This window comes from Halichoerus grypus, chromosome 5 (genome assembly GCF_964656455.1).
Source record: "Halichoerus grypus chromosome 5, mHalGry1.hap1.1, whole genome shotgun sequence".
Taxonomy (NCBI): domain Eukaryota; kingdom Metazoa; phylum Chordata; class Mammalia; order Carnivora; family Phocidae; genus Halichoerus; species Halichoerus grypus.
In genome coordinates, this window is record NC_135716.1 from 98,151,558 (window position 1) to 98,179,472 (window position 27,915).

The following is a 27,915-nucleotide window of genomic DNA, read 5'->3' on the forward strand; positions in this document are numbered from 1 at the left end:
ACAAGAAATATGCCCGATTTTTTTTTTTTTTTTTTTTTTACAAACTAAGTCTGTTCTATTCTACATGACTAAATGCATATGGAGTCTTCTATTAAAAACAACAAAAAATGTTTTTGAGTTTGCAATTAAGCACATCTCCCTGAATGCCTAATAAAAAGTACTGTTTCAAATAATGCAATATATGCTAAGAAAGAAAAAAAGAAGAAGAAGAATGTAGCAGGAGGGGAAGAATGAAGGGGGGGAAATCGGAGGGGGAGAAGAACCATGAGAGACAATGGACTCTGAAAAACAAACTGAGGGTTCTAGAGGGGAGGGGGTTGGGAGGATGGGTTAGCCTGGTGATGGGTATTGAGGAGGGCACGTTCTGCACGGAGCACTGGGTGTTATGCACAAACAATGAATCATGGAACACTATATCTAAAACTAATGATGTAATGTATGGGGATTAACATAACAATAAAAAAATTAAAAAAAAAAAAAGTACTGTTTCAAACACTGATATGATTTTAAGCTGCCTGCTTTAAGATTTTAAGACACATACTGGGCACATAAGAAGGCATTTAAGATGAAGATTTTAACTAAAGGCTGCAGCATTATTTTAGTAGCTTTTAACTGGTACAAAAAGGATGGAGAATAAGAACTTACAGACCAGTTGAAAGGCCATGATTCCTAAACGCAATAATAAGTCAGAACACATCAGCCACGGGTGACATCTACCTAATTTTCACAGGGTTACTCTGGCCTTACTGCCTTTTAGGGGTCCGACAGATCAGCAGAAAAGCCCGGATGTAGCTAGGGCAAAGCCACATACCAATGAGCATGTGAAGATTCATGGGGCTATTTGATTACACATCATCTGAAGGCTGTATTTCCTACATTACCCCTTCCCTTTAAACCTCTAGCACCTCCTTTCCATCCAAACTCTCTGCTGATGCCTTGCTTCCTAATTCACTCAGAAGCTAAAAGCAAGCAAAAGAGCACTTAACCTCCAGAAGCTCTTATTGCTGGCCACATGCACTCACCTGCCTGCAGCTGCACCCTGTGTGCTGTGGGTGAACTGGCTGTGCTCCGATCTGAGGCCAACTACTCTCCCCTTGCCTGCTCAAGTTCACTGCTTCAGGAATTCCTCCCTCTCTTCTGCACTCTCAAGTTTCCCTTCTCTGTCGAACCATTCCCATTAGCACACAAACATGCCGGAGTTTTTACCATCTTAATGAACAAAAGAAAACCTCATCCCACATCTCTCTCCAGTCTGTTGGACCACTTTTCTGCTTTTATAGCAAAACTCCTTCAAAGAGTTGTCTACGTTGACTGTCTATGGTCCCTTCATCCTTGGCCACCACCTTGTCAACTGCACTTCCCCATTCTCTTCCTAATTTACTCTCCTGGCCACAATGTCCTTTTCCTCGAACATGCCAAGACCGCCTCAAGGCAATTAACACTTATTGTTCTTTTGCCTGACACATTCTTAGATCTTCTTGTAGCTTTCCTCCTCACTCCATTCAGGTCTATGTTCAAATACCACCTAAGAGGCCTTCCATGACCATTCTTAATGCCCTGACTCCTCCCTTCCTCCCCTACCCTGTCCGCCTTTACCCCTTGCCTACCTTGTTCCTCTCCTTAGTAGCTGTCATCATATCACATACATACACATTTCATATTTATTTTGTTTACTGTCTGTCTCCTCCAACCTTCCATAAGAACGTAACAGCGCCAAGAACAATGCTGCCATACGGTAGGCAGTTAATACATATTTGTTGAGCAAAAACTTGCCCATTGGCTTACCATCCACTGTTAGAATGCTGGTATTACAGTGTCACCAAGCATAATTAAAAAAAAAAAACCAATCTGGTCAGTCACCATTAAGAAAGCATATTAAAAGGTGGGGTATGTCAATGTGATGTTTTAGGCTGCAGGTTACCAATGAAGGCTGTGATGTTTCAGGCTGAAGGTCAACATTTACTGAGCACCTTTTGTGTGCCAGGCCCTGTTCTGGATGCTGCAAAACAGTGATGAACAGGACAGATCAGGACTTGGTGAGGCACCAGAGAGTCCATATTTCCTTATGATTTTCTCTTTGGCTTTACTGAGATAACAGTCTCGTTAAAATGGTGTATCTACATAGCTACTAGTTATATCTGTGGTAGATATTACTTCATTTGGCAAATAATTCTGAGCATCTACATTTCAGGTAACATTAGGCATTGGGAATGTAAATCATTCCTAGTCTCAAGGAGCTCATATTTAAATGAGAGAAGATAGAAAGAAAATACATTCTTATAAAAAAGTTTAAGTGCTGGGATAGTAGAAGGCACAGTTACAAGACAGAAAAGAAAAGAAAATTTCTCAGGGGAAGGGATGACTAAACTGAGTGTCTAATGCTGTATGAGCTGACAGGACAAGGGAAGGGGGAAGCGCATGCATAACAGGGAAAATATCAAGTCATAAGGCAAAGAGGCTAAAATAGCACGGTACACTCCAGGAAGTTTCTGAGGGCAGTAAGTCTGAAGCATAAGAATAAGTGAGTGTGAGCATTCACAGATGGCGTCCAAGATGGGTCTAAATGCTGGGTTAAAGACTTTTCATTTCATTTTCCTTGACGGGCAATAGATAGCTGAAGGACTAAAAGTGGAGGAATGATCATGTTCAAATTTCAGAGTGATCATATGGCAATAGTACGAAGGATGGATGGAGTGAGAAATCAGAGGCAGAGAATAAAAGATAGGAGGCCAGTACAGGTTTTAAATAAGAAATAATGAAGGCATAACCTATGGCACTGGCCTTGTGAATGGAGAGAAGGGATGGTTTTTAAATGAGAAGGGAGAAATCAAGATTTGTCAATTGCAGCAGACCCTGTTTTTTGCCTCCCCACCATCATCCAATGTTCTAATATTCCTTGTTAGCAGAGCCCTGATTTTATTCAAGTGTCCTTAGCTCATCCATGTGCAAAAACGAAAGTGGCCCAACCTCTAGCTCATTGTTAAACTGTGATTAGTCTAAGCTAGCCATGGCAATCCATTCCTATTGCCCATGACTGGTGTAGGAGTGGGCATATGATCCAGTTGTGGCCAATGAAAGGCATGGGGAAATCCTCTGAGGGCTGACTAGGAAAAGTTTTCTCACTCAAAGAAAGCCATTTGTGGAGAAGCAGCTGGATTTTGTCATATGTGAATGTGTGGACTAAAAATCCACCTGGTGACCATGAGAAGAGCTAGGCAAGGATAAAGTCATCACACAGAGAATGGAAGAATGAAAAGAGAAAAGTAACATGAGTTCTTGATGATGTCCTTCAGTCAGTGGCTTAACTAATCCTGGAGCAGCTCTATCTCGCATCTGCAGCTCTGTTTCATATCTACTTGCTTTGTGAAATTAAAAAAAAAACCAAAAAAACAACCTCTAGGTGAGGAGGGTATTCTGTTACTTGTAGTAAAGAGCATCCTAACTGACACTGCAACCAAGTGCTTTTAAGGAGTTAGGCAGACTTGATGGTTACGCTGGTGTCCTGGCTCAGATGACTGAATTGATGGAGATACCATCAGAGACTGAAAATAAAAGAGGAGTATGTGCGTTTCTGGCAGTATTACTAATTCCTTCTATTTAGCAAAAAGGTGAGCACACTAATTACTAGTAATTCCATATAGCTAGTAAAAGTATAAAGGATAGTAGTGATCATGTACTACAGAATGCTAAGAGAGCACAGAGGAGAGGTCCTATTCCACTGGGGGGGGGGGCGTGAGGGGAGGTGGAATTGGTAATACTTCCCAGGGGAGACTGAATTAACAGATGCTATTGCTTAATGGAACCAGAGATCATCTTCTAGTAGGGAAGCAGAAATGTAAGAATAACATCCCATAATCAGCTTTTAGAAACAATGTGCCTATAATTTATTGCTGGATCCAACTTTTCAATCTCCAAGTTGCTTTATTTAAAGACAGCCAACTTGCGGGCCTGGGTGGCTCAGCTGGTTAAGCGTCTGTCTCTTGATTTCATCTCAGGTCATGATCTCTGGGTTGTAGGATGGAGCCCAGCTTCCAGCTCTGTGCTCAGCGGGAAGTCTGCTTGTTCCTCTCCCTCAGCTCCTCCCCGCCCCACCCCACCGCTTGCACTCTTTAAAATAAACAAATAAAATCTTAAAAAAATAAAAACAGCCTACTTGAATAGCAATTAGAGGAGCAAACCATTTGATTTTTAAGATTATAAATAGCGGTGAGTGATATTAAAAGTTCCAAAAGAGTAAAAGAACATCTACTTACCTTTGCATAAGCTTTTCCACCTTTCAATTCCTGCCAAAGATAAAAAACACTGTAAGGATATAATATGATTAAAGATTTAAAATTAAACATACATCAAATAATCCTGAAGTATTTACAGTTTTACATGCTTGCAAATATTGATAGTAAATTTCTAATGATCTTAAATTCAACTATTTGGATGGCTACCCTACCCCCATCCCCCAAATTATCAGAATTTTAATTGAGACTTTAACTTAAATCTGAAAAAGGCAAATGGTAAGAAGACAAGCTAATTTTTAATCTATTCTGAAGAAGAAATTGCCAAAAAGTATCCTAGACACACTGTTAGAACCCAAATCACCAAAGAAATGTTAAATTACTTACTTAGTAAGCACATGAATGACATTGTAGAAAGATTTTAAGAAGAATTGAAACACCTACCCCAGAGACAGCTACTCTTACCAATTTTTAGGAACAGTCCAAAAGATGCCTTTTACTCAAATGTACCATACTACACACACTGTTCTATATCTTACTTTTTTCTACTATATGATATTGTCCACATTAATATAAATATATATATATAAACACATATAATACTGATCCAGTTAGTATAGTAGAATCCCTCTTAACTAACGTGAACAAGACTGGCAAAAGTGAAAAATAATAACAAATAATATACAGGCATCTTATCATTTTATTTGAAATATATAACTGTACACTAATTTGCCAAATCTCTGGATTTAGGACACGGCACAGTGTGAGAATTAAGTGTAAAATACTTAGAACAAAGCCCAGTACACAATACACTCTGTATGTGTGTTTGCCATTACAATTAGGGTCAAAATCTCCTCTCCCTACCCACTTTTAAAAAATTAGTTTTAGGTGTACAACACAGTGATCTGACAATTCTAAACATTATGCAATGCTCATCATGGTAAGTGTAGTCACCATCTGTCACCATACAACACGATTACAAAATTAGTAACTATATTCCCTATGCTGTACTTTTCATCTCTGTGACTTATTTATCTTATAACTGGAAGTTTGTACCTCTTAATCCCCTTCACCTCATCCCCCTCCCCTCTGGCAATCCCCAGGTTGTTCTCTGTACTTATGATTCTGTTTCTGGCTTTTGTTTGTTTGTTTTTTTTAGATTCCACATATAAGTGAAATCATATGGTATTTGTCTTTCTCTGACATTTCACTTAGCACAATACCCTCTAGGTCCATCCATGTTGTCGTGAATGGTAAGAGTTCATTCTTTTTTATACCATTTCCATCTTTAAAGTGGTGAATTTAAGCTCTCTGCTCTCCCTGTTTGACAGAAGCCACACCTTATGGTTCAGTGCCAGCCGTGTCCCTGAGACACAGTGGTGAAGGTCAGAGTAAATGGATTTGGCTTTATTGGGTGCCTGGTCACTAGGCTGCTTTTAACTCTGGCAAAACAGATAACTGTCACCATCAGTGACCCCTTCATTGACCTCAAATACATGGTCTACATGTTTCAGGATGATTCCACCCACAGCAAATTCAATGGCACAGTCAAGGCTGAGAACAAGAAACTCGTCATCTATGGAAAGCTCATCTCCATCTTCCAGGAGTGATATCCAGCCAACATCAAAGGGGGTGATGCTGGTGCTGAGTGTGCTGTGGAGTCCACTGGGGTCTTCACCACCATGGAGAAGGCTGGGGCTCACCTGAAGGGTGGGGCCAAGAGGGTCATCATCTCTGCCCCTGCTGCTGATGCTTCCATGTTTGTGACGGGCGTGAACCATGAGAAGTATGACAACTCCCTCAAGATTGTCAGCGATGCCTCCTGCACCACCAACTGCTTGGCCCTATCCTTGACAACTTTGCCATCATGGAGGGAGTCATGATTCATGACTCCATGCCATCACTGCCACCCAGAAGACTGTGAAGGACTCCCTGGGAAGCTGTTGCACGATGGCTGAGGGGCTGCCCAGAACATCATCCCTGCTTCTACTGGTGCTGCTAAAGCTGTAGGCAAGGTCATCCTTGAGCTGAATGCGAAGCTCACTGGTATGGCCTTCCATGTCTCCACCTGCAAAGTGACAGTCGTGGATCTGACCTGCTGCCTGGAGAAAGCTGCTAAATATGATGACATTAAGAAGGTGGTGAAGCAGGCATCAGAGGGCCCCTCAAGGGCATCCTGGGCTACACTGAGGACCGGGTTGTCTCCTGCGACTTTAACAGTGACACCCCACTCTTCCACCTGTGATGCTGGCATTGCTCTCCAAGACCACTTTGTCAAGTTCATTTCCTGGTATGACAATGAATTTGGCTACAGCAACCAGGTGGTGGACGTTATGGTCCACATGGCCTCCAAGGAGTAAGAGCCCCCTGGACCATCAGCCCCAGCAAGAGCAAGAGGAAGAGAGGCCCTCAGCTGCTAGGGAGTCCTTGCCCCAACTCATCCCCCAACACACTGAGAATTTCCTGACCTCTACACAGTTTCCATCCCAGACCCCATGAATAAGGGGAGGGACTTGGGGAGCTCTACCTTGTCATGTACCATCAATGTACATGTACCATGTACCCAGCCAAAAAAAAAAAAAAAAAAAAGTGGTGAATTTAAATAAGATGGGCAGCAATCTATGGTAAACTCTATTATTCATGAATATTTGCTGCCCTTCCCCTTTCCTGTCGCATTGATGTCTGGCGTGGCCATACCACTAAATCCACCCTATTATGAATTATTGAATTATTCTTCTTTATTAGGTTATTGTCATATCCCTTAATAGCACACTTTACTAAATAAAACAAAACTTTCTCCAGATGATTCTTGTCTCTTCTAGCTAATTCTTTGCTCCCCTCTACAGCTAAACTCCTTGAAAGACTTCTCAATTTGCTATATCCCACTCTCTAGTCGATCTACTTCAAATAGGCTTTTGTCCTCATTTTCCCTCTGCAATAGTTCTTAAGATTACCAATGATGTCCATTTTTGCTAAAGCCCAAAGGCTCTGTCTGCATCTTACTTAACCCCCCAACAGCATCTGACAGGCTTGGGCACTCCACCTCCTTTCCAACATCATTTTTTTTTTTCTCTAACCTTCAATGGTGCTGCAATTGCCTGGTTTTACTCCTACCTCAATGGCTGCTCCTTCTCACTCTTGTTTGCTGGACCTACTCCTGTATTCAACCTCTGTAGAAAGAACGCTAGTTGCACACCAACTATCCATTCCCCTGCTCTCCAAAGTAATAGAAAACTGTATTTTTAGGTGGGTATATGGCTACCCAAAATAATGACAACATTTTCTTTTTAAAAAATTTTTTTTATTTAGGGGTGCCTGGGTGGCTCAATTGTTAAGTGTCTGCCTTTGGCTCAGGTCATGATCACAGGGTCCTGGGATCTAGCCCCACACTGGGCTCCCTGCTCGGCGGGAAGCCTGCTTCTCCCTCTCCCACTCTCCCTGCTTGTGTTCCCTCACTTGCTGTTTCTCTCTGTCAAATAAATAAAATCTTTTAAAAATTTCTTATTTAAATTCAATTTAAGTAACATATAGTGTTTCATTAGTTTCAGAGGTAGAATTCAGTGCTTCATCAGTTGCATACAACACCCAGTGCTCATTACTTCAAATGCCCTCCTTAATGCCCATCACCTAGTTATCCCATCCCCCCAAACTCCTCCCCTTCAGCAACCCTCAGTTTGTTCCCTAGAGTTAAGAGTCTCTTATGGTTTGCCTCCCTGTTTTCATCTTATTTTATTTTCCCTTCCCTTCCCCTATGTTCATCTGTTTTTTTTTTTTTTTTTTTTTTTTTTTAAGATTTATTTATTTATTTGAGAGAGCAAGAATGAGAGAGAGAGAGAGTACATGAGAGGGGGGAGGGTTAGAGGGAGAAGCAGGCTCCTCGCCGAGCAGGGAGCCCGATGCGGGACTCGATCCAGGGACTCCAGGATCATGACCTGAGCCGAAGGCAGTCGCTCAACCAACTGAGCTACCCAGGCGCCCATCTGTTTTGTTTCTTAAATTCCACATATGAGTGAAATAATATGGTATTGTGCTATGGCAGTGTGACCAAGATCTGGCCAAAAGGATGTAAGAAGTGATACATATGAATTCTTGCTCCTCTCCTGCTAACAGTAATTTATACTCCTTCTGAGTGTTAGAGTGATCCAAGATTTGGTTCAGGACCTCTTGTCTTCTATGTCTACACTTTCCCCATTCAAGTCTGTAGGGTTTTTTTTTGTTTTGTTTTGTTTTTTTGGTTTTTTTGAGAGAGAGACAGAACGAGCAGGGGGAAGGGGAGAGAGAATCCCAAGCAGCCTCCATTCTCAGTGTGGAGCAGGACACGGTGCTCCATCTCACAACCCAGAGATCATGACCTGAGCCGAAACCAAGAGTTGGACACTTAACTGACTAAGCCAACCAGGCGTCCCAGGTCTATAGCTTTAAATAAAAACTATGCTCGTAACTCTCATGTCTCCGTCTCTAGTCTGACTTCTCCCCTGAGTGCCAGACTGGTATCTTTAATGGACATTCCTACTTGGTATCTCATAGACATCTCCAATTTAACATGGCCAAAACAGGCCTGCTGATTTCTGCTTATCGGTCCCCAAAATTATTTCACTCAGCTTTTGCCATTTCAATAAATAGCACAATTACCTTCCTATATGCTCAGGCAAGGGTCTAAGAGTTATTCTCAATTCTTTTCCCTTCATTTACCACATCCAATCCATTGGTGGGGGTCTACCTCCAGAAACACATCCCACATCATACCGTCTCTGTGGTTATAGCTCCATGCCAATACAAGCATTCCTCACCTGAACCATCCCCACCACCTACGTGGTCTATCTGCAATGCATCCTCTACACAGCAGCAAAACTGATCTTAGAAGATCATCTCTCTCCTTAGTAAAATCCTCAAATGGATTCCAATTGTAATTAGAATAAAATCCAAACTCATTACCATGTCCTATAAGGCCCTGCCTGATCTAGTGCCTCCATCCTCATCACCAAGAGCTTTCCCTCTCCTTCTTCTCCATCTTCCAGCCAGGCTGGTCTTCTGTCATTTAAACATGACAGATTTGTTGTTTAACCTAAATGGGGTTTACAATACTTTTGAATCTGTGGCTTGATGTTTTTCATCAGTTTTAGAAGATTCTCAGCCACAATACCTTTCCTCTCCCTCTAGGGCTCCATTTACATATATGTTAGACCTTTATACTGTTTCTCATGTCTTACATTCTTTTTTAAATTTTCTACTTTCTTTCTGTGATTTTGTCTGGATATTTTCTTTTGTCTTATTTTCCAGTTTACCAAACCTCTCTTCAGTTTTGGTAAGCCTGCTGTTAAATCTGTCTGTTGAAATTTATTTTTATCTATTTAGCTTTATTTACTTACTTATTATTTTTTAAAGTGTTTTTTTTTTTTTTTTTTTAAGTAATCTCTACACGCAACATGGGGCTTGAACTCACAATCCCAAGATCAAGAGTCCCATGCTCTACAAACCAAGCCAGTCAGGTGCCCCTTGTCTACTTAGCCTTAAATTTTAGTTATTTCATTTCTCAGTTCTAGAATTCAATTTGCTTTTATCTTTATAGTTTCTAGTTCTCTAATAAAATGCACCCATATTGTTCATTCATTATAGTTACAGTAAATGTTTGTCTCTGATCTTCCCAAAACCTGTATCTTCCATGAGTCTGTTTTCATTATCTATTTTCCTTTTGATATTTGGTCATGCAGTCATGTCTCTTGGTATACTTGGTAATTTTTGTGCATGATAATTTGAAGAAGTAATTTGAGGCTCAGAATAGTGTTATTTTCCTTCAGAGAAGATACACATTTGCTTCTGGCAAATTCTGACAGGGGCAGATCACTTTCATCTAAGCAGGATTAGAAGCTGAGTTTCAATCTTTATACAGGCTGATCTATACCCACCATACTCTTTCTAGATTGAAACTCTTAGGGAGTCCCAATGAAAAGTCTGGGGTATTTACCAAGGCCCTTCATGCTGATGGGTCCTGGACTCCAGTTTTTGTCCCTTTAGTCTTGTAAAATTGCTGGGATCTCAGCTAGCCTCTTCTCAGTCATTGCTTTCAGCTCAGCTTCTTAACCACTGCTTGCAACTTAGCAAATGCTTTGAGGGAAAAAGCAATGCTAAATGTTAGGCTCATCTCTTTATGCTTCCCTTGTCTATGATTCTAAGCTTCTTAAGTCCTTACTGCCTTGGCAGCTTCTGATACCTTCAAGCAGCTGTTTTTTATATTTTGTCTAACTTTTCAAGTTGTTCTCAGAGGGATGGGTGGTGTTTAATAAGCTGGTCCATTAATTTCCGAAGCATAAATCCCCAGGTTTATTATAATCTTAGGGTCTGTTATGGATTGCATTGTGCATTTCTCCTCCCACCCCCCAAGATATGTTGAAGTCCTAACCGCCAGTACCTTGGGATGTGATCTTATTTGGAAATACATAGGTAATCTAGTTAGAATGAGGTCCTAATCCAACATGACTGGAACCCTCATTAAAAAAAAAGGAGATTTGAACATAGTCACAGACACACACAGTGGGAAGATGATGTGAAGACACAAAGGGAGAAGACAGCCATGTAACTGGAGTGATTCATCTACAAGCCAAGGAATGCCTGGAGCTACCAAAAGTTAGGAGAAAGGCATGGAACAGTTTCTGGAGCCTTTAGAGCATGGCCCTGCTGACACCTTGATTTTGACTTCTGACCTCCAGAACTATAAGACAATACCTTTGTGTTGTTTTAAGCCACCCAGTTTATGGAACTTCAATATAGCAGCTCTAGGAAACTAACACAGAGCCTTTTTACTTTCAGGTATGGGATGGTTACTTTCATGTACCAACTTGCTGGGTCATGGGGTGCCCAGATATATGATTAAACACTATTTCTGGCTATGTCTGTGAGGGTGTTTCTGGATGAGATTAACATTTTAATCAGTCAACTGAGGAAAGCAGATTGCTTTCTTCAGTGTGGGTGGGCATCATCCAATCTGTTGAGGGTTTGAATAGAAGAAACAGGCTGAGGAAGGTTAAATTCGCTCTCTTTACCTGTTTGAATTGGGACATCAGTTTTCTCCTGCTTTCAAACTAGGACTTACACCATCAGCACTCCTAATTAACGGCTTTGACCTGAACTTACACCATTGGTTTCCTGGTTCTCAGGCCTTTGGTCTGAAGACTGGAATTACACCACCAGCATTCTAGGGTCTCCAGCTTGCAGATGGCAGATCGTGGGAGTTCTTGGCCTCCATAATTGTCGCCAATTCCTTATAATAAATCTGTATCTATATAGCTACCTCTCCACTCTATTGATTCTGTTTCTCTGGAGAACTTTGTATTAGTTAATACAAGGTCCTACTGCTTTAGAATGGTCTTTCCCTAGATCTTTACATGAGTGCCTCCTATTCAAATGTTACCTTTCAGAGAAGTCTCCCCTAATTTTCTGAAATGATTTCCTCTCCCTGAGTTATTCTCTATTATCTCATTGAATTTTATATACAACACTTACCATCTAAAACAATTTTATTTGGTTACATGCTTACTCTCTATCTTTTCTATCACTCTTCCCCCCAGCTCCAACCAGAAAAGAGAGTCCTTGAGGGCAGGAACTTATTGCAGTTCACTACTGTCCTTTCAGGGCCTAGAATAGTAGCTGGCACTTTGCAGGAACTCACATATTTGTTGACAGGCGATGGACTGCTTCCCTGTGTCCTAGGCAACAGAGTGCATTATCAAACTTTTTGATCTTTGTTAAATTTATAGGTAAAAAATGGTGCCTTATTTGTAGTTTTAACATACATGAGACTGAGTAATTTTTTATAGGTTTGGAAGCTATTTATATTTTGTTTTGTGAAATAAATATTCTGTTGCTTGCTTATTTTTCTAAAGGGTTATTGATCTTTTCTTCTTGATTTATTTGAAGGAGCTCTTTCCATACCAGGGAAATTAGTCCTCTGACATGGTTTGCAGATGTTTTCCCTTAATTTATAGCTTTGCTTAAGGTATTTTTTTGCAATGCAGAAAATGTTTGTATAGATGAGTTTACTAATTTTTCTTTATGGGTTCTTACTTTTATTCTCATGTGGCCTTTTCTCTTTTCTCAATGGCTGAAAGATAACAAGACTGGAGTAACTCCCTTGGATCTAAAGATGGGCATCATATGGTGAAGATGACAGAGCTGCTCTACCAGCCCTGGACCCCTTGGCTGTTACCCACGAGAGACATAAACTTCTGTCCTGTTTAAGTCATTGTATATTTGGGTATCTGCTTCAGCAGCTTATTGTATATGCTGTAACTAATACACCAAACCATCACAACCTGAGGAACTGGTTTATTTCACATGAACAAGTCCTACCTTAAATTACAAAATAATTAGTTTTTTTTTGTAATAGACTCAGTGTATTTATTTATTTTAAAGATTTTATTTATTTGACAGAGAGAGACACAGCGAGAGAGGGAACACAAGCAGGGGGAGTGGGAGAGGGAGAAGCAGGCTTCCCGCGGAGCAGGGAACCCGATGCAGGGCTCGATCCCAGGACCCTGTGATCATGACCTGAGCCGAAGGCAGACGCTTAACAACCGAGCCACCCAGGCACACCGACTCAGTGTATTTAATTAGCAGTTATGCTTTACTCTAAACTGGTTATATGTTTTCTTTTTATTAAAATTCAAAGACTGGTCATCTTTAGAAAATTATGACTAGAACTCCATTTAGTAAAGGTTTCAATATAAAAGCCACAACAGCAATTAAAGTAGAAAGAGAAGGTAGGATGCTTTATTATATCAGTTAATCCTCAAAACTTCTAGAGAAAGCAATTATCATACTCTTAGCTTGGATGAAGAAACTGAGTTTTAGAAAGTCAGGAGAACTGCCTAAGGTCTTACAGTTAATAAGCAGCATATCTGGGACTCAAACATAGGTCACTATGATGACATACACACGTTCACGGCACTATCCTTCCTTTAGGGAAGATTTAATGCAATTATTATTTTTTTAAAGATTTAAAAAATTTATTTATTTGTCAGAGAGAGACACAACGAGAGAAAGAGAGAGAGAGCACAAGCAGGGGGAGTGGCAGGCAGAAGGAGAAGCAGGCTCCTTGCTGAGCAAGGAGCCTGATGCAGGACTTGATCCCAGGACCCTGGGATCATGACTTGAGCTGAAGGTAGATGCTTAACCGACTGAGTCACCCAGGTGTCCCCTTGATGCAATTATTGCTGCTCCAAGTTAGACTGTTTTAGAGGTCTATTTTCATTAAAGGTTTAAAACCTATAAAATGTATATATGTATTTATGTTATATCTTAGCTGAGTAGATGAATCAATATAACAAAATATAGCCACACACAACATAGTGCTATCCATTCACTCAAAAAGCAGAGAAAGAAAGTTAAAAATACAACTTCTTATCTGATAAAGAAGAACACAAGACTGGAATGGAAAAGAACAAGGCAAGGGACTCCTGCTTTTCATTTTAAGTCCTTCCCTTAATCTTTGAACACGTATATGTATTATATTGGTTATTTAAAAAAATGTATATAAGATAGAGGGGCGCCTGGATGGCTCAGTCGTTAAGCATCTGCCTTTGGCTCAGGTCATGATCTCAGGGTCCTGGGATCGAGCCCCATGTCGGGCTCCCTGCTCAGCGGGGAGCCTGCTTCTCCCTCTCCTTCTGCCTGCCGCACCCCTGCTTGTGCTCTCTCTCTCTGTGTCAAATAAATAAATAAAATCTTTAAAAAAATGTATATAAGATGTAACATACAGGTTACATTTAAAGGCAATAGTTTCATTCACCTATAGTGGTGACAAATGGATTTCCTCTTTTTCACCCCCAAAAAAGTAGGATCACGTATTTCTATATATATTAAGTTGATCACCTGAGATTACCATCTTTGTAGATTACTGGGAACATGCCTCAACCTAACGTGGAAAGGAAATGATATAAAAAACAAAACAGGGCCTTGGAATTAGAAAGATTCGTGTGAGTCCCCATTTTGCCATTTCCTAGCTATGTGAATTTGGGCAAGTGATAACTTCTCTAAACCTCAGTTTTCCTGAAATTGCCAAAAAATAACACCCATTTTCCTGGTTGTTGTTAGACATAATATATGTAAGGTCCCTAAAATAATGCCTAACAATGAGAAATTTAATGAATGGCCGGATAAAGATAGATAGAGCCCCCCCCAAATAATACAAATAGGGTCAATACTTAAAGGTAGTGATAGTGAGATAAGGTTCTTGAGTAATAGTTTATGACTTAGCATTTTCTTAAGTCCTATTTGTCGCAGTAATTCAAATTATTGCTGCAAGTGTGAAGTGGCATTACATATAACACTTCTAATGATGAAGTAGAGCTAAATAAAGTGAGTCAGTGACTATGGAACTAATTATGGTTTCTGAAAGGGGAGACGTAATCAGCTACTTTTATACCTTCCTCACAGATACTCTGTAGATACAAGGATCCAGGATGCCTGTGGCAGCACTTGCACTCATTTTGCACATAAATGAGAACTTCTTCTTCCAGTGAACACAGTTTGCTTGCACCACTTCCCTGAATGGGGAAAAAAAAAAAAGAGAAACAATTACTACTGATGACAGGTCAAAAAAGCATACACACTCTTTCACTCAGGTCTCTAATGCAGAAGCGATAGATTAAAAGCCAGTATTTGGAAACATGAAGAAAACAAACTTCTAACAATGTGATCTGAAAATCTCTAGAAGCTTTTAATTATCCACAGAAACTTAAATTTAAAAAAAAAGTGAAATTACATATCAATTTAATCAACATAAATCGAAGCTTCACTACTCATTCATTCAGCACATAATACATGTTTATTTTTGGTGTGCGGGTTGTGTGCTAGGTGTCCGAGATACGAAGACGAGGACGACGGTGTTCCTAACCTTGTAGGGCCTGTGGTTTAGTCAGTACCAGAGACAGAACTGTGAACAAATACGTGTTCTGAAATGGACTCCTGCTATCGCTCTACTCCTGTTCCCGCCGTAACAGCAACAGCTGCCATTTGCTGTCAGCTTACCACATGCTATTCAATCTCACAGCAACCCCAGGAGGTTTATAGATAAGAAAGATGAAGCGCAAGGAGAAAAGTTAACTCAAGGTCATTTAGGCAGGAAGTCGCGGCACTAGCTTTCAAACCAGGCCCGTTTAACTCAACAGCCTACTTGTCCATAAAGGAAAATCTGTATTTTCCCCACCACCTCTGCTCTTTCAAGCTTCCAGGCCTTTGTACCTGCTGTTCCCTCTACTGTTTTGTATAAGTGTAGGGGGCTTGGCCTTAAAACAGAAGGATAATTATTCCTCTAACATGGGAAGAAAAGAAAGACAATGGGTGAAAATAAAGAGAAAACTGAAGAAACCAAAAGGGAAAGGCAAGAAAGCCCAGGCTGAATAGTTTTTGATTTTCTTAGGAAAGTAAAAGGTGAGGTTTGTTCTTTTTTTTTTTTTAATATTTTATTTATTTGCCAGAGAGAGAGAGAGTGAGAGAGTGTGAGAGTACAAGCAGGCGGAGTGGCAGGGAGGGAGCCCAATGTGGGGCTCGATCCCAGGACTCTGGGATCATGACCCGAGCCGTAGGCAGACGCTCAACTGACTGAGCCAGCCCCTGTCATTCTATAGAAATAACCTCACCTTGGGACGCCTGGGTGGCTCAGTTGTTAAGCATCTGCCTTCGGCTCAGGTCATGATCCCAGGGTCCTGGGATTGAGCCCACATGGGGCTCCCTGCTCAGCGGGGAGCCTGCTTCTCCCTCTCCTACTCCCTCTGCTTGTGTTCCCTCTCTTGCTGTGTTTCTCTCTGTCAAATAAATAAATAAAATCTTAAAAAAAAAAAGATTTATTTCAGAGAGAGAACACGTTGGGGGGGAGGAGGGGTAGAGGGAGAAAATCTCAAGCAGACTCCCAGCTGAGTGTGGAGCCCCTCCTGGGCTAGAACCCATGAGATCACGACCTGAGCCAAAATCAAGAGATGGAAGCTCAACGAACTGAGCCACCCAGGCACCCCTAGGATGTATGTGTTCTTAGTGGAGTTTCCTGGAAATCCAGCAGGAGTGCAATTTATTTGTATGGTCACAACACAGGCAGAATGAGTTCTTTGGCAAAGAATGGATCTGGAGGTATTTATCAGGCAACATGGGGCATCCCCAGCAAGATAGGCAGGAGCTAACATGCTTAAAAATAAATGAATTTTTGAAAAAAATAGTGAATAATAATGAAAATAACAAAGAGGAAAAAATAAAATTAGAATTTTTTAAAATGTTGTTTCCCTATCAACATCTCAGGGCCTCAAGACTTGATGGAGGCATCAGTCATGGCCTCTGGAGCTCCTAAAAAGGGTGTGCAAGTATACTGAAGGGCTACCCTTCAGGAGCACCCTATGCTTCCAAGCACTTCGTTGTTTCTGTCACTGAGATCACTGACCTTTGATCAGGAATCAGACATTTAAAACAAAAACAAAAACCAAAAAAACCCCTATATTTTACTTCAAAAAAAATTACATAAAAACTTCTAGTTAAAGATTGCAGGTTGAGAGCATGTATTAACTTACCTCTGCTCTCCCAAACATTCTATTTAATTTTTAAGGCATCATCTAGCAAGGACAAAGAGAACCAGAGAGGAGACAAAAATAAATGGCCAGGGATTAACAAGTGATAATGATTTAGCAAATCAAAGAAAGCTGAACATGAAGCTGGTAATGGTGAAAGCCAAGAGCAGGTATCTTAAATTAGCATTAAGTGAAACAAAGGAGGGACAAATGGCAGAAGAACTGATTGAAAACTCTTTTAGAAAGAGGCCCTCAGATCTTCCTGACTCCTGCAGAAGATTTATTCTCCTGATGAGGTACAACAGAGGGATCTCTGTGTTACATGACCTGAGGGCAGGTATTGAAAATAGAATGACCATACTGGGTGGGGGGGCAGGGTGGACCCAGGATGAAAGATGGACTTATTGAATGCTAAGACTTCTAAACTTCTTCCCCTAATCTGGCTTCTCAGGATATATTCTTTAAGAAGACGTAAGAAGAACATTCTCTGGGGAATCCAACCAGACCCCCAAAAAAAGCTCTAATGAGATGAATGTTGGAGGTTATAAAATGACTCTGCCAGCTCAATCTACAGTAAAAACCTGAATCAATGAACACTCTCTACATGCACAAAGCCTCTAAGCAACTTTAACTGCCTCACAGTTAAATATGAGCAAACACTTGAAGAATGTCTCTTAATATGAACAAACTGAGACCAGAATGAATAGCAAAAAGGCAAATTTTAAAAAACAGAGTCTATGCTGGAAGAAGAAAAAAAGATTCTCAGAGAGACAGAAATTGCATCTACCATAAAGGAATAGGATGCTATAAAACAGAACATATAAGGAACTAAAAAGTACTCACAGAAATAAAAAACATGGGCTTGATATTCTTATTTTTTTAAAGATTTTATCCATTTATTTGAGAGAGAGAGACACAGAGCACGAGCGAGCACAAGCAGGGGGAGCTGCAAAGGGAGAGGGAGAAGCAGGCTCCCCATTGAGCAGGGAGCCTGATGCGGGGCTCAATCCCAGGACCCTGGGATCATGACCCGAGCCGAAGCCACCCAGGTGCCCCAAGAGTTGACTTTTTGAAAAAAAATAAACAAAATCAAGGAATTCATAGCTAGCCTAAGAAAAAAAGAGTGAAGACCATAAGAAATGAAAAAAGAGACACTGGGCGCCTGGGTGGCTCAGCTGGTTAAGCGACTGCCTTTGGCTCAGGTCATGATCTTGGAGTCCCGGGATCGGTCCCGTATTGGGCTCCCTGCTCAGCAGGGAGTCTGCTTCTCCCTCTGACCCTCCCCACTCTCATGCTCTCTCTATCTCATTCTCTCTCTCAAATAAATAAATAAAATCTTTAAAAAAAAGAAAAAAGAGACATTTAAAACATGCTTCAGAAATAAAAAGAATCATAAGGGACTATTATTAAGTTATATGCTAACAAACTAGATAATCTAGAAGAAATCAATAAATTCCTAGAAACATACAACTTGCTAAAATTGAATCAAGAAGAAACAGAAAACTTGAACAGATCAATAACAAATAAGGAGACTGAATCAATAATAAAAAACTTTTGAACAACCACCCCACAAAAAGCCCGGGACCAGATAGTTCTTAGGAGAATTCTATCAAACACTCAAAGGAAAATTTTTACCAATCCTTCTTAAACTTTTCCAAAAGATAGGGGAGTCTGCTTCTCCCTCTGTCTGCCACTCTCCCTGCTTGTTCTCTCTCTCTCTCTCTCATTCTCTCTGTCAAATAAAAAAATTAAATCTTAAAAAAGAAAAACCACATGATCATCTGAATAGATTAAATTTGGCATGCTTTTTCTGCAGCATCCACTCATGATAAAGACTTTCAACAAAATTGGTATAGCAGCAACTTACCTCAATACAGTAAAGACCATATATGAAAAGCCCACAGCTAACATCATAATCAGTAAGGAAAACCTGAAAGCTCTTCCTCTAAGATCTAGTGCAATACAAGGATGCCCTCTCTCACCACTTCTGGAATATAGTACTGGAAATCCTAGCCAGAGCAATTAGTCAAGAAAAGAAATAAAAGCATCCAAATCAGAAAGAAAGAAGTAACATTAGCTCTATTTGCAGACAATATGATCATATATATATAAAGCCCTAAAGACCACCCCCCCAAAAAAACTGTCAGAATAAACAGATTCAGTAAAGTTGCAGGATACAAAATCAAAATAAGAAAAAAAAATCTGTGGTGTTTCTATACATGAACAATGAACTACCTGAAAAAGAAATTAAGGAAACAATCCCATTCACAATAGCAACAAAAAGAATAAAATACCTAGAAATAAATTTAATCAAAGAGGTGAAAGACTTGTACACTGAAAATTATAAAACACTGATGAAGGAAAGTAATGAAGATACAAATAAATGGGAAGGCATCCTATGGATTGGAAGAATTAATATTGTTAAAAGGTCCATACTACCCAAAGTGATATACAGATTTAATGCAATCCCTATCAAAATCCCAATGGGATTCTTTACAGAACTAGAAAAAAACAATCCCAAAATTCCTGTGTAACCACGAAGACCCCAAAGCAATCTTGAGGAAGAAGAACAAGGCTGGAGGCGTCACACTTTCTGATTTCAGAATGTATTACAAAGTCACAGCAATAAAAACAGTATGGTATTGGGAAAAAAATCCCTCAGAAGTATAGACCAGTGAAACAGAATAGAGAGCTCAGGAATAATTCCACCCACTTACACTCAACTGATCTTTGATAAGAGTGCCAAGAAAACATAATGGAAAAAGGACAGTGGTGCTAGGAAAACTGGTTATTCACAATAGAAGAATGAAATTGGACTCTTATACTATATACAGAAATCAACACAAAATGGATTTAAAAACTTAAATGTAAGACCTAAAACAGTAAAACTACTAGAAAAAAATAGAGAAAAAGCTTCTTGACATTGGTCTGGGCAATGATTTTTTTGGGTATAACACCAAAAGCACAGGCAAAAGCAAAAATAGATAAGTGACTGCATCAAACTAAAAAGCTTCTGCAGAGCAAAGGAAATGATCAACAGAATGAAAAGGCAACTTACGGAATGGGAGAAAATACTCTCCAACCATATATCTCATGAGAGGTTAATGTCTCAAATATATAAGAAACTCAAACAGCTCAATGGCAAAAACAAAAAAACCTCCATACAACACAATTAAAAAATGGGCAAAAACGTTTGAATAGACATTTCTCAAGTGAAGATATAAGGCCAACAGATATATGATTGTAATCACTAATCATTAGAGAAATGCAAATCAAAACCACAATGAGATATGACCTCACACCTATTAGAGTGGCTATTATCAAAAAGACAAAAAAAGTATTGGTTAGAATGTGGAAAAAAGGGTGCCTCAGTCGGTTATTCATCTGCCTTTGGTTCAGGTCATGATCTCAGGGTCCTGGGATGGAGCCCTCCATCGAGGTCCCTGCTCAGTGGGTTGTCTGCTTCTCTCTCAGCCCTTCTCTCTCTCGCTCTCAAAAGTAAATAAATAAAATCTATAAAAAAAAAGAATGTGGAAAAAAAGAACTCTCCTACATGGTTGATGGGAATATAAATTGGTATAGCCATTATGAAAAACTGTATGGAGATTCCTTAAAAATTAAAAATAGAATTACCATATGATCCAGCAATTCCACTTCTGGGTACATATCCAAAGGAAATGTAATTGATATTTGAAGAGATATTTCTGCTCCCATGTTCACTGCAGCATTGTTCATAATAGCTGAGATACGGACACAACCTAAGTGTCTGTCGAGGGATGACTGAAGAAATGTGTGACACACACACACACACACACAGGAATGTTATTCAGCCACAAAAAAGAAGTAAATGTGATAATATGGGTAAGGGTGGAGGACATTATGCAAAGTGAAGTAAGTCGAACACAGAAAGACAAATATTGCACGACCTCACTTATATGTGGAATCTAAAATAGTGGAACTCAATGAGTAGGATGGTGGCAGCCAGGAGTTAGAAAGTGGGGAAATGGGGAAGATGTTGGCCAAAGGGTACCGAATTCAGTTAGGCAAGATGAATAAGTTCTGGAGATCTAATGTACAGCATGGTGACCATAGTTAATAATGCTGTATTGCATACTTCTAATTTGCTAAAAGAGTAGATCTTAAATATTCTCACCAGAAAAAAACAGGTAATTATGTGAGGTGATGGATATGTTAATTAGTTTGATTGTGGTCATCATTTTACAATGTATACATAAATCTAAACATCTCAAGTTGTACATCATTTTTTTAAAAGATTTATTTGTTTCTGTGAGAGAGAGAAAGTGCAAGAGAGTGAGAGTGCATGCATGAGTGGGCGGAGTGGCAGAGGGAGAGGGCAAATCTCAAGCTGACTCCCCACTGAGTGCAGAGCCCAATGTGGGGCTCGATCCCAGGACTAAGATCATGACCTGAGCTGAAATCAAGAGTTGGACACCCAACTGACTGAGCCACCCAGGCACCCCATCAAGCTGTACATCTTAAGCATATATAATTAATTTGTCAATTATACTTCAATAAAACTAAAAGATAAAATCAAATATTATGGATGAAATGTTTTGTGCATATTTTTGTATATATTGTACATATTTTTCATGACCTGTACAGCCCCACCCAATGAAGCTACAGATAAGCTCAGATCCACTTGCAGGGAATTAAGACACTATCCAGACACATGAATACTGTCTCCCAAGTAGTAGACTGACATATAAGCTAAGACTCTGGAACAGGTTCTTATGTGAGAGTAAGAAAGTCTAATGAACCAAGAGATCAGGTTGGGATGAACTAAGGCTATGAAAAGTGTACATGATCATTAATTAACTCATGATGTCACACAACAAAGAATCCTTACTGGAGTAGAAACTCAGAAATGATGAAGGCAAAAATAAGAGCCCAGAAAATCACTCTGGACAATACACTGCCAACCACAGTAAACACTAGATAAATATTTGTTGACTGAATGAATAAATGTCATGCATTAGTCACAAATAAACAGTCCCAGCTACTGATTCCTGCCTATGCTACTTCACGATTTTTCCTAAATCAACCCCTTTTCTGTGTCTAGCACCACTACCCTAATTCAGTCCCTCAATAGCTCTTCCTTGAAATATGGCAACAGCCTCCTAAATGGTCCTCACTCAAATCTACCTTTCTCATTGCTACCAGAGAGCTCCTTCTAAAATACAAATTTCAAAATGTCGTTCCTCTGTTTAAAATCCTTCACTGACAGGGCGCCTGAGTGGCTCAGTCAGTTAAGTGTCTGACTCTTGGTTTTGGTTCAGGTCCTGATCTCAGGGTTGTGGGATCGAGCCCCGAGATCAGCTCTGTGTTCAGCGCAGAGTCTGCTTGAGAGTCTCTCTCCCTCTCCCTCTGGCTCTCCCCCCACCCCAAAATAAATAAATAAATCTTTAAAAAAATAATAAAATCCTTCACCACTTCCCCATATCTTGGAGGATTACCTCCAACCTACTTAACATGGCCATGATTAGGTCCCTGCTTATCTTTAGTCTCTTGACCCTTTTTTTTTTTTTTAAAGATTTTATTTATTTATTTGACAGAGGGAGAGAGAGCACAAGTAGGCAGAGAGGCAGGCAGAGGGAGAGGGAGAAATAGGCTCTCCACTGAGTGGGGAGCCCGACGTGGGGCTCGATCCCGGGACTCTGGGATCATGACCTGAGCCGAAGGCAGCCGCTTAACTGACTGAGCCACCCAGGTGCCCCTCTCTTGACCCTTTCTGTCTCATACTGCTTGTCAGTCCCAATTTACTTCACACTATTCCTCATTTGTATGCCTTGTTCATGAGGTTTTCTTTCCTCTGTATGCTGTCTACTCTCCCTTTCAACTCCCTAGATTTACCAATTTAATTCTTACTCACTTAGTTTAGTCATGACCTGCTCTAGAAATCATTCCCCAACTCAGCCTTCAGGTGAAAGCCTGGTGTCATGTATGATGCGGTCTACCTCGGTTCCCTGAATGCCTCTGTGTCTGCCATTCTGTATCCTAGAGTACTGCCACCCAGGAGAGGGGCTGGCAAGAACTGGCCGAGTTGGCTTCCTCCATCATTCCATTCAGTCCTCATCTCCTAGGACGCAGTCCTACTTTCCTTTTTTTTCTGCCTTGTCTCTGGCAGATGCTTCTATGATTACACATATTTCAAATGAACCGATATTTGAAACAAATTTTAAAAATTTATAAGCTTAAAAATAGCTATGTCCCTTCTTAAAAGGAATTCAAGTAGAAAAAGATATGATAATTTAGGCAATCTTTTCGATTTTATATCATCAGAGTAATAGCCCTGAAGTATTCAACAATTTCTCTAAATAAAGGAAAAATTTTGTATGCCCAAGGCAATTATTCAGAATTTTTTTGTCATAATCTTTAATGTGTATACATGCACGCAAATATACATGCATAGACACACAGCTGACAGAAAGCTGTCCAAACTACACAAACAAACAAAGTGGCAAAGCTAGTTCGTGACAGTTTGTTATACTGATGGGTTACCATGGAAACAAACTCAGACTACTTGGCAACTGAGACAAAAGTCACATTTAGTAATGTTTTCCGTTATGTGAGTCATTAATTTCCTATGAGTTTTATATGGTTGCTTAACCACTTTCAAGAAACAAAGCAAGAGAATAGGATTTATGTTGATACTGTGGAAAGTCAAGTATTTCTAAGATAAACGATAAAGTTGCTGATTGTGAAATACGTAAGCAAAAGACTTAAAAGAAGATAAATGTTGCTATGGCCACTGTTTATCCTTCAAGAGTTAAAAAAAATCTAAAAAGTCTTTAAAAAATTAATAAAGTGAAAATTATGGATCCATTTTTTGTAACTTACTGTACCAGCAAACTGCATTATTTAATATTCTAAGAATAACTTGCATATGTATACTCTACACATATATTTAAAATTATGCCATATCTTGGAATTTGAAGTATTTTTAACTTTTCAGAAACAGTGATCAAAAACTGCTGTGAGGAACGCAAGCTGTTTTGCCAGACAACATTACTGCAGGGAGGTGAAGTGCTTGTATCCAGAGCCAGTCTGCTTGGGTTCAAATCCTGCCTCTGCTACTTGCCGGCTCTCACACTGGACACACTCCCTAACCTCTCTGCACTTCCGTTTCCTCCTCCACGAAACGGGGGTAGTAACAGTACCTACAAGTCAAGGGAGTTTTTGGAAACTAAGTGAATTATTACAGTGTTTAGAACAGTGCCTTATAGTGGATCTCAATAATAAATGTTAGAAGTTGCTATTATTAAGAATGTAAGTAGTTGGGGCGCCTGGGTGGCTCAGTCGTTAAGCGTCTGCCTTCAGCTCAGGTCATGGTCCCAGGGTCCTGGGATCGAGCTCCGCATTGGGCTCCCTGCTCCGCGGGAAGCCTGCTTCTCCCTCTCTCACTCCCCCCTGCTTGTGTTCCCTCTCTTGCTGTGTCTCTCTCTGTCAAATAAATAAAATAAAATCTTAAAAAAAAAAAAAGAATGTAAGTAGTTCTACATCTACTTACATTTGCCACCCAGAGAGAAATAATGATTAAATTTATAAGTAGGGAATTTTCTTCAATAGTCAATGGAGGTTTCTATTTTCTAAGAGATATAGATTCATGAGAAAATGAACCTTTGGGAACTGAAGCAAAAATAAATATTTTAAAACTCCATGAATAAATGAGATCCGTAAAAACTGTGACTTTTAATTACAACACTAAGCATACATGAATCTCTCGCATTCTAGAGGCATTTTTGGCTTGTGTAACTAGGTGAACAGTACTATCATTCAGTGGAAAAAAATTGAGCCCAGGGGATTTTCATTCATTCATTCATCATTCATTCATTCATTCATTCATTCTGCTGGTAGTGTTAGACAATGTAGGAAATGATGATCCAGAGTTTGGACATTTTGAGGTTGAGGAGCCTGAGAGTCCCTCCTTTGGAAATGTCCAGTAGGTAGACAGATACAGAGACCTAGAACTCAAAAAGAGGGCAGGGCTCAAAATACAAATGTTAAGTCCTCAGCATGTTAATGGTCACTGAGATCATGGGAATGGATAAGGCCATTCAGGAGAGTGGGTAGAGTCGGAAGGGAAGAGAGCGGAGTCTGGAATTCTAGGGAACACTGATATGTAAGGTATGGGAGGAGAAGGGGGCAGGTGAAGGAGACCAAAGGGTAAATGGAGAAGCAAAGGAGATCCTGTTTGTCACTGAAACCAAGGAAAAGATTTTTAAGAAGGCGTTGCCCCAGAATATCAAATGTGGCAGAGTGGGCAGGTAAGATAATGATGAAAAAGCAGCAACAATGAAGTCACTGATAACACTGGCAAGTATAGTTTCAGTGCAAAGGTGAGGGTGGAAGGCAGATTACTATAGGAGGTAGAGACAGTAGTAATAAAGTGGAGAGGATGAAGGTGGCAGTCGGATGGGGACATGGGGTAGAAAGAAGATTTCAACTAACATGCAGGAGACTTAAGCATGTTTTAGCACTGATAGGAAAGAACCACTAAAGAGAAAAAGTCAAAGATTTGAGGAGGTATGAATAATGGCACCAGAGAGGACCCATCTCTGACAATGTCAGAGCGGATGTGAAATGGACAATAGTTGGGGGAATTGTCCCTCGACAGAAGAAGGGGCTCCTCTTTCATCATGAGGAAGGAAAGAGAAAAGAACATGCTGTAATGCAGGCAAGTTTGTCAACAGCTCACTGTTCACTGCTCAGAATTTTTTTTTTCAAGATTTTATTTGTTTATTTGAGAGAGCGCGAGCAGGAGTGGGTGGAGGAGGAGCAGGAGAGGGAGAGAATTTTTTTTTTTTTTTTAAAGATTTTATTTATTTGAGAGAGAGAGAATGAGAGAGAAAGAACACATGAGAGGGGATAGGGTCAGAGGGTGAAGCAGACTCCCTGCCAAGCAGGGAGCCCGATGCGGGACTTGATCCAGGGACTCCAGGATCATGACCTGAGCTGAAGGCAGTCACTTAACCAAGTGAGCCATCCAGGCGCCCGGAGAGGGAGAGAATCTCAAGGAGACTCCCTGCTGAGCATGGAGCCTGATGCGGGGGCTCAATCCCACAACCCTGAGATCATGACCTGAGCCAAAATCAGGAGTCAGATGCTCAACCGACTGAGCCACCCAGGCTCCCCACCCCAGAACTGTTCTGATGAGAAATTTCATTTAGAAACACACACTACTACTTGACATACAGTAGGTCCTCAAATAAATGTTTAAATACTTGCTTGTTAATAATCTGCTGAATATATTAAAAAAAAATCTTTGTAGCCTCATGCAAGAAAGATTGCCACAGCGCCTGGGTGGCTCAGTTGTTAAGCATCTGCCTTCAGCTCAGGTCATGATCCCAGGGTCCTGGGGTCGAGCCCCGCATTGGCTCCCTGTTCTGCGGGAAGCCTGCTTCTCCCTCTCCCACTCCCCCTGCTTGTGTTCCCTCTCTCACTGTGTCTCTCTCTGTCAAATAAATTAAAATCTTTAAAAAAAAAAAAAAGAAAAAGAAAGATTGTCATTCAGTGACTTAGCAGATGTCCTAACAAGAAAAGTCATTTTAAAAAAAAGTATGCAAAATTATGCCAATTTTTATAGTATGATAACTGAGTAGTTGTTTTTATGAGTAAAATATGAATTTATGTTCACCTAGAGAGACATGTATTTTTTAAGTTCCCATATGTATAGTCATAGATTATTTTTTCTATATACTTTTTGACCACATTTCTAAACACTTAATAGAAACCATTTGAATAATATAAAAAAGGAAGACTAGCACCCAGTTCACCTGTCAGTTAACGTATAGTTTTTCTATTTATAACTTCTCAGTTTAAGAGTCAGTGAAAGAAAAGCAGGATGATATATGGAAAGAGCAAAGGATAGAGAACCAAGGTGTTTTCTATTATAAACTAGGTGAGTTGTGACTAATCATTTAACCTACTGGGGCTTCAACTTCTTCATTTAGGAATAAGTGTTAAACTAGATGCTAAAATTTCATGATTCCCATGTATCAAAATAAGTATTTTTGACAAGACTATTTTATCATCCAAGAAAATTAATTTATTTTGCTGTAAATATACACATTCTACAAAGCATTAGTTCCCTACCTTCTAGAAAGGACAGTACAGATGAAGAAAGCACAATAAAAAAATGAAGTAACAGAAAAAACCCATTCCTAATCTAAGGAAAGACCTTATACTACAAATTTAAGAATACACAGGATAGTTTGGGAAAATTTAATGAAAACTACACAAAACTTAAAAAAAAAAGAAAAAAAAAAAAGGAGCTGCCTCAGCCGCAGCTGGCCAACGGGGCCCTCAAAGTCTCTGTCTGGAGCAAGGTGCTGTGGAGCTACATGGCCTGGGAGGACAAGGATGAATTTTTAGATGTGATCTACTGGTTCTGACAGATCATCTCTGTGGTCCTAGGTGTCATTTGGGGAGTGTGAGCATTGCGGGGTTTCCTGGGAATAACGGAATTCTGCCTAATCAATGCAGGAGTCCTGTACTTCTGCTTCAGCAACTACCTACAGACAGGTGAGGAAGAATATGGTGGCACATGGGAGCTCACAAAAGAAGGGTTTATGACATCTTTTGCTTTGTTCATGGTCATTTGGATCATTTTTTACACTGCCATCCATGATGACTGATGGTGTACAGACCCCACCCGCTCTCTGTCCGGTATAAAGGAGCCTCATAGTTACAGCACAGAAACATGATTGTAGGGGCACCCCAGCCACGTGGAACCCGAAAGACCCATGTTTCCTGGACCGAGATTCAGTGTGTTGGGCATCAGTGTTTTCTGCACGGGCTGTGATCTGAAACTTTTTAAAGAACCATCTGCCTTTTGAGGAAGCATTTCTGAATTGTCCATCACCAACCATTTCTTCCTGGATATCATCATGAAACACCTGTTTGCTAATGGGAGCGGTCGTTTAATTTGATGCACCTCTGGATCCAGATGCAACATTAAATTGTCTTCCTCATTTTTCCACCAGGTGTACAGTTTTTAAACTATCAGTGGCATTTCAAGTCTTCTGAAAACAGTGTGGCAGTATGTGCGTGGGCCATGGAGTCTAATAAAACAGTTTTTCCACTGTAGAATGTTTTTGGGTACTTGAATAAATCAAATC

At 40.1% G+C, this 27,915-nt stretch overlaps 1 protein-coding gene and 1 pseudogene across 1 annotated transcript in view; one reads left to right on the top strand and one right to left on the bottom strand.

The window, feature by feature from the left end:
- EEIG2 (EEIG family member 2) overlaps positions 1 to 27,915 on the bottom strand; it is an 84,335-nt gene that overhangs the window by 28,777 nt on the left and 27,643 nt on the right. Inside the window, exons 2-3 of the mRNA XM_036109944.2 lie at positions 14,650 to 14,770; positions 4,254 to 4,283 (exon numbers count right to left, since the gene is read on the bottom strand). Of these exons, the coding sequence (XP_035965837.1) occupies positions 4,254 to 4,283; positions 14,650 to 14,770 (151 nt within the window). The remainder of the gene's footprint in view (positions 1 to 4,253; positions 4,284 to 14,649; positions 14,771 to 27,915) is intronic.
- LOC118546874 (GEL complex subunit OPTI pseudogene) lies at positions 16,916 to 27,604 on the top strand (annotated as a pseudogene).